Raw genomic sequence first — 12,352 nt, 5'->3', positions numbered from 1 at the left:
TTTCAAGAGCATTTGAACAGAAGGAAGATTCTGTTTAATACACACACATAGGGCTTCCCTGGTGGTGCAGTGGTTAAGAATCTGCCTGCCAATGCAGAGGACACAGGTTCAAGCCCTGGTCCGGGAAGATCCCACATGCCACAGAGCAACTAAGCCCATGCGCCACAACTACTGGGCCTGCACTCTAGAGCCCACAAGCCACAACTACTGAGCCCGCGTGCCACAACTACTGAAGCCCATGTACCTAGAGCCCATGCTCCACAACAAAGAGAAGCCACCGCAATGAGAAGCCCACGCACTGCAATGAAGAGTAGCCTCTGCTCGCCACAACTAGAGAAAGCCCATGCACAGCAATGAAGACCCAATGCAGCCAAAAATAAATAAATAAATAAATTAAAAAAAAACACACATACTATGTTATTAATTAGGTTATTTGGCTCTCTATACCTTATTTATGTTTTTGTCAACTTAATCTGTGAGGGACTGAGAGAGGTGAATTAAAATGCACCAATATTAACATACTCTGTCTTTTTCTTCCTACATTTTCAGATTTCTTGCTCTATGAACGTTGAGGCTATGTTATTTGGTGCAAAGACACTCATTACTTTAAGTCCTCATGGTGACTCTCATCCTTGATCCCCACACAATGCCGTCTTTTTCTCATTCTCTATTTCTTGCCCTGACTTCAGCTCTGTCTAACATTCAGATCAAGACCCCTGCTTTCTCTTGGTTTGCACTTGTTTTGTTTCTGCCCGTTCTTTCTTGTGTAATTGTGGCAAAACACATAACAAAATTTACCATTTTAACCACCGTACCATCCAGTGGCATTAAGTACATTCTCACTGTTGTACAACCTCACTACCGTCCATCTCCAAAACTTTTCCATCAACTACTCATCTTATTATATGAAACCATTCTGAATGATTCTACCGTCAGTGGATTTTGCTTGTAAACCATTCTGAGTCTTTTTTTTTTTTCAGCAAGTGTGCGTGGCTCATCAACATTTACTAATACGGCAGCTACATTTAGTCTTAGTTCTGTCATCATAGTTTATGACATGCTTTATGCTTTTATAGTTTTTGTGGGGGTTGTCAATGTTCACCATATGGCCTCTGTTTTCTTTGTTTTCTTTTTTGTTTATATATCTTCTGACAATTTGGAAAGCTGTGTTTTTCATCCCATAGTTATCTTCATAATTATACTGTCATATGATATCCTTAATCCTCTATTTCTTTAGACACTGTTTATTTTCTCCCTACTATGAATGATGCGCAAATTAGAACATACCTACTCTCCCTCCCGTTCTCTCACTTCCATCAAATGATTTTAGTTGATTATATTATATTAATTTTTCCATTTACCTTTGTACCTCTAATGTTATTTCCATCTCTAACTGATCCTTTTGGACTCCCAACTATAAGCAAATAAGACATAGTTTACATATGTTACCTCCCTCTTTCTGACCTCCACCTTCCCTACTATAGTTTATATTGGTTCTCTGTTTCCTTTTTTGTTCTTTTCTGTAACAGTCACAATACATTAGTTTCAGACATAGACCTACAGTTAAATAGATTCTCATTGCTAGTACTCTTGCCAGAGTTGCTCTATTTACCCTTCGTTATCCTAAGGTATAGGATGTTATCCTTTATTATCCTCTTTGTATCCTCTGTTAATTTATGCAAGAAGGGCTCATGGGAGCTATAATTCAAAAATGTGTTTTTAGAAGTTTTTCTGTTGACTTTATACTTAAAATCGGGTTCATCTGGGCTTTCAATTCTTGCTTCATTCATTCATTCAACAAAGACTTATTATGTGTACCAGTTACTGCTCCAGACCCTGCAATGCAAAAATGAACACAACACACAAATACCGTGACCCTCATGTAGCTAATTTTCTAGTTGGGAGAGACAAACAATAAGCTAGACCAGGGCCTCCCTGGTGGTGCAGTGGTTGAGAGTCCGCCTGCCGATGCAGGGGACACGGGTTCGTGCCCCGGTCCGGGAAGATCCCACATGCCACGGAGCAGCTGGGCCCATGAGCCATGGCCGCTGAGCCTGCGCGTCTGGAGCCTGTGCTCCGCAACGGGAGAGGCCGCAGCAGTGAGAGGCCCGCCTACCGCAAAAAAAAAAAAAAAAAAAAAAAATGCTAGACCAGTAAGTAAAATATTTGGTGTACTGGATGGAGAATGATAAAGCAGGTAATGGGGGACCACAGAATCTGTCACCCAGAGCCCAGTGATGCAGATGGGGTGTTGACTCTGCCATTGGAGTATCAAGCCCTCTGGAAAGATGGACTTTGTTGGCTTAACTCCTCCATCATCTTCCCCCCTTGCCCCTGGAACACACTGGAGTCTGGTGGAAGATGGCTTATCTGTTAGTAGCTGTAATCAGATACAAGTTGCAGAAACCCAACTACAGTGGTGTGGAGGTGGACAATCTGGGGCTGCCACCAGAACCAGGTTTCTCCCTGCTTCCCACTCCAGCCACATTAGTGAAGGTCCTTTGTTCTCATACTCTTCCTCTGGATCCATGTCCCCTTCCCAGTAGACTTCCACTTGCATAGCATTGGCCAGAGTGGGTATGTGACCACTCCGGTCTGCAAGGGAGTATGGGAAGGTGAATATTTGTGACTGGGTAATTACCCCTCTAAATGGCTATAGGACAGGGGATTCACTGTGTCTGCCAGAGATGGAGTTTGTATTTCTGTTCCTCATTATCCTTGTTTGGAGGTGATCTCAAGAGGAGAAAGAACAAAGGCAACTCAACTCTGCCAATCAAAGCTGTAAGTGCCCCGTGGGCTGGCGTTTACACTCTTGACCTTATCCCAGTGATCTCGTGACCTGTCCATGTGCCCTGGGTGTCCTGGTTTCCTCTCCATGGCTTTGTACAATATGGTCCTATCCAGTGGTGTACCACCAAGGTTTACAATGGTTCTTTTTATTATTATGAGTGTTATCTGTATCTGTTCTTAATATTTTCTAGTTTGTTATAACAAGGGTGACCATCTGGTTTATCATCCAAAGTAGAATACTTTTGAGGCTGAAAAGGGAACAATATTAAAAATTTTGTCAGAACAATAAGTATTAACTGGGACTATCCTAAGCTAAGACATATAATCACCCTGGTAACCGTTGAGGTAAAAAAACACTGTTGGTTTTATAAGTTTTTTTTTTAACATCTTTATTGGGGTATAATTTCTTTACAATGGTGTATTAGTTTCTGCTTTATAACAAAGTGAATCAGTTATACATATACATATATCCCCATATCTCCTCCCTCTTGCGTCTCCCTCCCTCCACCCTCCCTATCCCACCCCTCCAGGTGGTCACAAAGCACCGAGCTGATCTTCCTGTGCTATGCGGCTGCTTCCCACTAGCTATCTACCTTACGTTTGGTAGTGTATATATGTTCATGCCTCTCTCTCACCCTGTCACAGCTCACCCTTCCCACTCCCAATATCCTCAAGTCTGTTCTCCAGTAGGTCTGTGTCTTTATTCCTGTCTTCTCCCTAGGTTCTTCATGACATTTTTTTCCTTAAATTCCATATATATGTGTTAGCATACGGTATTTGTCTTTCTCTTTCTGACTTACTTCACTCTGTATGGCAGACTCTAGGTCTATCCACCTCATTACAAATAGCTCAATTTCGTTTCTTTTTATGACTGAGTAATAGGTTTTATAAGTTGATCTGGTTTTGTCTTACAGATTGAAAATTGTATCTTTGTATCTGCCCTCTCTGTTCTAATAATTAGCCTGTTGATTCTCTTGGGTTTTCTATGTACGTGATCTGCCAATAATGGTAATTAGGGTTCTTCTAGCCCACTCCTGACACTCTATGCTCTTTTCTTGTCTTATTGCTTGGGCCAGGGACACTAGTGCTGTATGAAACCATAGTGATAGCAGACCTGCTTGTCTTGCTTCCAGCTTTAAAGTCAAACAGGTCTCAATAACTAGAAGACAAAAACATGTCATGTGCTCAGAGAAAAACCTGGGTTCTCCTGGAACTGAGGCCAGAGAGAAATGTCCCCAGTGCATCACCATGGAGGAGACACCATGTGATACTTTGTTCCTTTCTGCTTCCCTAGAAAACCCTTTTGCCATGCCTCAGGATGGGGGAGGTGAGACCCAAAGCACCTGGCTCAGCCTCCGAGAAGTACCACTTCAAGACGCCAGGGAGAGCCAAGACGGCCGCGGTGGTGGCAGAGGAGAAAACGCCACCTGTGCCCGAACCCTTCCTCGGACTTCTAACACTACGAGCAAACTCAGGGGTGGGGGCCGGGTGCGGGGGGGGGCTTCTGAGCCACCCGTCCGCAAGCAATAGTCCCATTTTGGGCCAGTGGTTTCTGAGAGATGGCGCCATGGTGGACTCAGGATGACCGACACAGCTGCTCCGGCCAAGCGAAGCCGGGAGGATTCAGGCCATGTGTCGTACCCGTGCGTGATTCCCTTGCCTCTGCTCCCTCCAGTAGTGGCCTGTGGGCCTCTCTGTGTCAGAATATTGAACGTGAGTGTGTGTGCGTGCGTGTGCGTGTGATCAGGGGTATCCTTTTTGTTTGTTTGATTGGTTTTATTGGGGTCCCCCCAAGTTCTCTGATGGGCCTGAGTCACCTTGTGCTGGGGGTCTGGCCCAGCGTCCGGGCTCCAGCTTCTTGCTGCAGCTGTGAGCCAGATGGAGCTGGCAAGCACAGGGCACAGCCACACTGTGTCTCAGGGGGTGTTGGGGATGCGAAATGCCGGTGGGGTTTCGTTCTTATGGAATTTGTTCCCATAATGACAGTGATAATGAGAGACACGTCTCAGGCCATCCTCGGGGCAGGCATTAGATTATCTTCACGTACGCCCTCTCTCATCACCTGGGAGGTGGGTGGGATGAACTCCCTGCGGAAATGGCCCATGTCTCACAGCCGGGAGGAGACCAGTCCTCGGTTTGACCTCAGAGGTATAAGAACCCAAAGTCCAAGCTCCCCAGCCCAGGGTACCCCCAACACAGTCCCTGGAGCATCCCCCCAATGGCTTCTCAGTGGATGGGCCATCACCCAAGCTCTCCACCGTCGCTTCCCCAGGACCCTCCTACACACAGCACATTCTGGTTAAGCACCTACTGTCTGCCAGCCCTCTGCTGGGCAGCGATCGGGAAGGGAGATGAGTCAGGCTGGCCTCGTCCCTGCCCTGTGGGAGCCGCATCTGGTGGGAGAGACAGACACACAGATCTTTGCTGGACAGAGTGATGAGCACTGTGGAAATGCAGAGGGGAAGGTTCTAGAAGCCCTTCCCATTTAAGGAGGGACTTCCACAAAAACTTGGATGCCCGTAACATCTGTCCACAGAGCTCACCACTGCCACCACCCACCCCGCCAGCCCGGGGGCACACACACGGAAGGGCCTGACCTAGGAAACGATCACATAAATCCCCGAGGGCCAGGGTGGCAGTGTAGACACCCTCATTCCCCTAGTGTTAGTGAAGCCAAAATCTCCCCCAGTGCCCAGCTGGGTGGGCCCGGCTCCTCTGCTCACGTACCCTCACCTAGCAGGACCCAGTGTCTTCCACAGACCCTCTGCCCATCAGACGTGGCAGTGAGCAGGCAGGCCCCTGCTCGTGGTGCTGGTGTCCTAGCTGGGGGAGAGGACAGGGGAGAAATAAGCAGTGAATAAGGAAGGTAGCAATAGCAGTGAGCCCTAAGCCGAGAATTTGGTCAAAACAATGTTCATGGGGGTCCTCTTGAGCTTGGGTGGTCTGGGAAGGGCTTTCTGAGCGGGCTAAGCCCAGCTCTGAATGATAAGCAAGAGCCAGCCATGGACATTAAAGATATTCCAGGCAGAAGGAACAGCTAGTGCAAAGGCCCTGAGGCAGCAACTAGCTTGATGCTTTCAAGGAACCAAAAGAAATCCAGGTTGGCTGGGACACAGAGGAAGGGTGGAAAGAGAGGTGGGTGAGAGCCCAGATGCCGTGGTCCGCTGTGAGTCACCTTAGCCTGGAAAAACATAACACCTGTCCTTCGATAAAGCAGAAAGAAGTTTCCAGGGTGTCAAGCGTTTTCCATCCAGCCTGGCTTTTCGTCCTCTCAAAGCCCATAAAGAAGGGACTCTCCCCATTTTGTGGCCTACAGTGCTGAGCCTCAGATGGGTCAGGTGGCTTGCCCAAGGTCACACAGGCAAGCTAAGGAAGACCCAGACCTGTGGCTTGAGTCCCACCTTCTCCAGACAGTGCCGCCAGGGCCCGGGTGTACAGCTTTGGCAGAGGCAATGTCAGAGAACCTCCGCTTGGGGTCTTGATTAGGGATAGGCGTGGCTTCCTTTACCCTGGACGCTGAGACACGCCAGGACCTGCCCCTGGGCCTTGTCCATGCGGAGCAGTAGTCGCCATGGAGGGGAGCTCAGCAGTCATTCAGCCCAGCTGGGTCAGCAAACACCTGCATCCCAAGTGCATGGCCTCGAGAATCAGAGAGACCTGAGCCTTGGGGAGAGCGGTGTGGGCACAGACACTGAGAGCAGTGTCTGCGCTGAGAGCAGTGTGACCCCAGGCAAGTTCTGTGCCTTCTCTGCCTTGACTAAAAGAAAGGGCTGTCGAAGCCCTTCCCACTTAAGGCGGGGCTTCCACAAAAACTTGGATGCCCGCAACATCTGTCCACAGAGCTGACGTCAGCTCCGCAGGGACTTTTAGGGGGCTTGCTTCTCTGGCTTCCTGCGGTTCTGGGGCTGCTCGTGCGGCTGTTCATACGGAGACGCTTCCCCTGCCAAGAAGGAGCTGGCCTTGCCTCTCTGCCCCGAGCACTAGAGCCAGAGGTCACTGTCACAGAGACCAGCAAGGGCTAGGGTTCCCCTGATCTGCATCCCTGGGCTTGAGAACTTGCCAGGCGCTGCTCCCGACTCCACCAGAGGTCTTTCCAGGAGCAAATGATGACCCCGTGGAGGTTTACCGTTGCAGCCGGGCTGGGGATCAGAACCCTCTGTGGTGTGCAGGCGGCCCCTCATCGTGAAACAGACACCACAGACTTAGCAAACGGACACAGGGCAGCCTGGGACGCAGGGGGTGGAGTGCAGGGACCCACTCGCTGCCCCTTCCCCGCTGGGTGGTATTGGGCAAATCGCTTCACCTCTCTGAGCCTCACCTGTCAAGTGTGTGGGGTGTTGGCGTGGGACGGAGTGGCTGAGGGGAGAGGGCAGTGTGCGTGGGTGTGAACGCCCATCTGAAAGGCACACGTGTGCGGTTCATTCCCTCTTAATGTCAAGGGCTCCTCAAAGCCCCTGGGACACGGGCCATCCTGACAAAAACCTGCCCCATCCTACCATGGCAGGCAGACGCGCCAATGAGTAGTGTCCCTGAGAATAAGATGCAGGGTAGAGACAGGTTCAAGTAGAGATTTACAGAGTTAGTGTTTTTTAGTGACTCCCTAACCTGATTTTTCGAGCTGCCTAGTTTTACTTTTTACTGTGAGCTTCTGGCTATAACCACATAATTTGTAAAAATCACAATAATAATACTACGAAAAGCAAAACAAAAAGAAGAGAGAGAAGATGGCAATATACCCGCTGAGGAGCTTGTCTTTGACTCCCTGTATTTGTAAGGACTTTTTCCCACTGGGAACTGTGTGTTATAACGAGCAGTTTTATGCTTTCCTTCTCATCTGTGTATAGTGTAATTGTGCGTTTTGGAATCTCTACGCAGAACCAATACCTGGTAGCACCCATGGGCCTCTCTGCCCGCACCTGAACCTCTGAGATCCCCCTGCACCTCAAGGAGCAGCCCACTAGCTCAGAAGGGCCTGGGGCCGCCAGCTGCCAGCCCGACGTCTGATGCTGACCGGGACCTATAGGAAACAGGCCTTAACTGAAAGCACACGCACACGCACACACACACATGCACACGTGTGATTCTGCAGGTAGATCCCGTCTCTCTGATGAGCCCGTCTCTGATGCTTTAGAGAAAGAGCAGGTAGGCAGCTAGCATTCCTGGAGTGGGGGCCTTTCTCCTCTTCATCCAAAAAACCCTTCCGGCAAATTCATCCCCAGGGCTAGAAAGGAGGGCTTGGGGGAATCAGGGGAAACACAGCCAGGAATGGGGGTTAACAGGCTTCTTCTACCAAGAGATGCTTCTCAGCTCACCGTCAGATCAAAAGCTCCCTTTAGGCCATCCCGTCACATCGAGCCTGGCACCATCTCCCACGCGCCCAGCAGACCCCCAGACCCCTGTCCGCACCAGGCCGGTGTCCCAGCCCTCTGCTGTCCCTCCGGACCACGGTCCCTGCCCAGGCCCTGGCTCCTGGCTCCTCTGACACCCCATTTACTGTGTCTCCTAGAGGTCGTGCCATAAAAGAAGATTAGTTTCCCAGAGTCACAGACTTTTTGAAAATTGTTGATTGATTTATTTTCATTTTTTCAGCTTTGCTGATTGGTCCCCACCGACGGCAGGAGCCATGCCTTAGGTGGCCCTCAGAGGTGAATTTACAGATTCCGCAGCGGTCCAAGTTGACATGATAGCCCCGAGAGGAGTTGCTGGGGGCATTTCTTGTCCATGTGGAGGGGCAGCCACGTCACTGCAGACACGTCTGGGTGGCCCCCTCTCTGCGGCAACCTTGGGGGATTCTTATCTTACCGCTCACCTGGCGAGCATAGACAGTGTCTACCTGTCCCCACTGGCCATCTGCAAGGTCAGCGGGGCAGCCACCCACCCAGTGAGTGGGTGACACTCTGGTCACTGCCACCTGCAGCCCCAGAACTCACCACCAGGCTGGGGTGATGTCCTGTCCCCTCCAGAAAACAAACACAGCACACCCTCCGTCTGACCGATGCCACGCCAGGCTCCCCAGCCCCTCCTTACAGCACAAATGCAGCACCAGATGGTGATTAAGTGAATGCATGCAGCTTTGGAGCCCGTGGCCTGAAAACTTGAATGTTGAGTTGAGCAGTCAGGTGAGGTAGAAGATTCTAGAAATTCCATTTGGTCATGCATGCATTCATTCATCTATTCAACAAATATTTACCCAGTGCCCCTCTGGGAGCTATTCCTGCTGTAGACGGAGATGTCAGGGAACATGCAGTGTCTGAGGGAGAGGCTGGGATCACCTGTGAAATGACTTGTTGTGCCTAACGGTTAGGAATGTTCAAATTCATAAAGAGAATAAGTGACCTTGGAGGTGGCATTGTCTCCCCCCTCTCCCCACCCCCAGCATCTTTTCAGTCCAAGATGTTGCCAGACAGTTGGTGCTAGGTAGATGCTTGATGAGTGAGCAGCTTTGACTATTAGTTACACTCTACCTAAAACTCCTATCTTCACGTCAAAGCCCTGACCTGTTTGCCCTTGACGGACTGAAATTCAGGGCTGCTGCAGTGCCCACCTCCAGGGGGCACCGTTTCTATAGACTGTGCTGTGAACAGTGACCCCAGGGATGGTGCAGTAAGGCGCCCTGTGAATTGCCCTAAACTGCTCTCCGAAATGTGCAGGATCCCATCAAAGTCAGCGAACCCCAGGAAGGGTCACCGTGCACATGACCAAAACTTACAGATTACACGGCCTCTGTGGGCATCCAGTGTGGTCACAACCAGAGCCAAACTGGTGTCCCCAAGAGAATCTCTTCTTGAAAACTCACCTCAAGTTCTCACCTCGGTTCCTTCCTGTCTCTTCCCCATCTTCTAGGTTAAAGCTAGTGGGATACGTCACTGTCAAATAACCAAACAGTCAGGGTCTGGGTAATGGGCAATAACTAAGTGGGGACTGCGAGAGTGGGGGGCTTTGTCACCCTGACAAGGTAGGACCACCCCCCCCACCCAAGGTCGGCGTGTCCTCCCCAGGATCAGCCGGACAAGGGCGCAGACACCATGGGACAGACTTGTCTCTTTCCTGTAAACCCCTACTTCACGTGAGCAGGCGTGGGGTCTCTCTGAGAGCTGATAACCGGGAAAACCAAAAACCAATAATATTCCTAATAAGAATATAATGTAATAATAATAATGATGATGTGTTTTACACGGACCGCTGTTGCACTGCTTCTGTCTTTATACACAGTAGTTTTTATAAAGAAAGATGTCCTTAGGTTTTAATAAAGGAGTGTCACGTCAACTCTTCCCTGTATTAAAATTTGCTTTAATGTTTCAAAAATGTGCTCGGGGGAAGCCGCGCTCACAATCGTGGTCACTCTGTCGGGAGGGTGGACGGCCAGGGCATGGGGTCTCAGCTAAGAAGCTGCTGGGGTGCTGTTAGGGGCAACTAATCACATGGGTCCCTCCGGGAAGCCTTAGAGGGTCCAGCCCAAGGGCAGATGGGGAGGCCTGATGGACACCACCTCCCAGAGGGCAAGATTGAGGTCGGAAAGGAGACAGAGCCTCCAAAGGGGCACTGGAGGGCGGCAGGAGGGGCTGCAAGCCGCGGGCCATCAGCGACGATTGCTGGGGATGCAGCGCCATCCCCTCGCAACCCCCACCCCCAGCACCACCCCCTTCCCCTGCGCCCGAGGCTGGTGCAGCGTGAGAGCAGCTCTGCGGGTCAGTGTGTTTCCAGGCCTGGCTCAGAAGACAGACCCCAGTGGCTGAGTCCACCTCCAGCCGGTGGGTCCACGGAGGAAGACCAGACCCCCTGCTCCAGCAGGGACAGACACACTTATTGGGCAAATACGGGTTTTGCACCTCCAACAACTGTCGCCCAAGGGGGCCACGTTGGAGCCTCTCCGCCCCCTCCTCAACCTCATTCCCAATTTGGCCAGAGCAGTGTCCCTCCGGGCCCAGCTCAGCTCAGAATTTCTGTCTTAAGTGCTAGTCAACTCTTCCTGCCACCCCAATGGACTTGAGTCCCATGGGATGGCGCAGACTCTCAGCACACACCCTCCTCCCCGCCAACACCACCAGCCTCGTGGCTGGGGCAGAGGAAAAGGACCGGGAAGAGGCCAGGGTTGACATCACTGCTGTGTTGCGGGCACGTTCTTGGGTCACGTTGAGGCTTTTTGGAGAGCCCCGTGGAGGTCTTCCATGCCCCTGTTTCCAGGCAAGGAGGACCGGGCCAGGACACAGCCACATGCACACACACACATACACACACTTACACACCTCCCTGCCTTGGCACTGGGGAGCGGACAGAATAACCTTCTGAGTGAAGATTGTGCTAGAAAGCTGCCTTCTCTCTCCCAGTTGTCCCTTACCCTAGAGCAGGGTCATTTCTGGCCCCAGCTGGCAGGGGTGACAACGTGAGAAGGGCTCCAGACGCTTCAGGGTCTTGGGCACCCAGCCGAATGTCTCAGACTTGAGTGTATGGGCAGTGGGGAGCCATGGGCAGGCTGGGGGCAAAGGAGAGACACCACCCGTGGAACAGCAGCATCTGAGCATGGAAAGGATGCACTTCTGGGCAGGACTTCATAAGCTGGTGGCCGTCAGCGGCGGCGGATGAGCTGAGCATGGCTTGCTCCCACCCTGCTTGTTCAAGGACCTCCACAGCTTCCATTTACATCCTTCCTCCCCTCCTCAGCTCCTGAGCCACGGGATACAGCCAACTGGAGCTTTCACAGGAAGAAAGCACAGCCCATGGCTCTCACTGGACAAGCACTAGTTCCCCCCAGAGAGAAAGGTCTGCAGAAAGCAGGGGCCACCTGCCTCCACACCGTGACCAGGCCAAGGGGTCCTGCCGGGATTACCGTCTTCACTCCACACAGGCAAGGAAGCGACCACAAAACGAAGCATCCTATCTGCAGTGGCTCATATCTCAGGATAGCGTATATGAATGCATATATGTGGAATCATGTAGAAAAATGGTATACATGAACTTATTTGCGAAGGAGAAATAGAGACACAGACGTAGAGAACAAACATATGGATACCAAGGGGGAAAGGGGGGCGTGGGATGAATTGGGAGATTGGGATGGACATATTTACACTACTACATATAAAATAGATAACTAATGAGAACCTACTGTATAGCACAAGGAACTCTACTCAATGCTCTGTGGTGACCTAAATGAGAAAGAAATCCAGAAAAGAGGGAATATATGTATATGTATAGCTGATTTACTTTGCTGTACAGCAGAAACTAACAAAACATCGTAAAGCAACTATACTCGTTTAAAAAAAAAAAAAGATTCCATCCCCCGTTGCCTATGACAACATCCCCCTCAGTCCTGCATCCCGGATATCCCCCTCTGGTAGGTCATTACCACCAGTGTTCGAATATGTCTTCGTTTCACCCGTCTGAAAGGCGCGCTCCAACATGCACCCCCAGTGATGGCAGATCAGGTCTTCAGACTACCCCGCCCACCCCAGCCCCACCCTGAGAAAAGCTAGAAACCCTGGGCCACATGTATTTTTTAAAACTACCGGAGGGCATTCGAGAGCTGACAAGGTAGCAAAGAATTTTGGGTTCAAGGTCTGGGAGA

General features: G+C 50.6%; 1 protein-coding gene across 3 annotated transcripts in view; it reads left to right on the top strand.

The window, feature by feature from the left end:
- Positions 1-12,352, top strand: part of SHISAL1 (shisa like 1) — a 98,453-nt gene that overhangs the window by 71,446 nt on the left and 14,655 nt on the right. Inside the window, exon 5 of one of the 3 annotated variants that reach the window (XM_060023998.1) lies at positions 8,380-10,046. The exons of 1 other annotated variant lie outside the window; for it this stretch is intronic. In XM_060023998.1, coding sequence (XP_059879981.1) covers positions 8,380-8,422 — 43 coding nt within the window. In that variant the 3' untranslated portion in view covers positions 8,423-10,046. Of the gene's footprint in view, positions 1-4,084; positions 4,213-8,379; positions 10,047-12,352 lie in introns of those variants that run through there. One more of the 3 variants, XM_060024000.1, reaches the window with a different exon arrangement.

The sequence above is a fragment of the Delphinus delphis genome, chromosome 11, assembly GCF_949987515.2.
Source record: "Delphinus delphis chromosome 11, mDelDel1.2, whole genome shotgun sequence".
NCBI classification, from domain to species: domain Eukaryota; kingdom Metazoa; phylum Chordata; class Mammalia; order Artiodactyla; family Delphinidae; genus Delphinus; species Delphinus delphis.
This window is presented reverse-complemented; position numbering and strand designations above follow the sequence as displayed.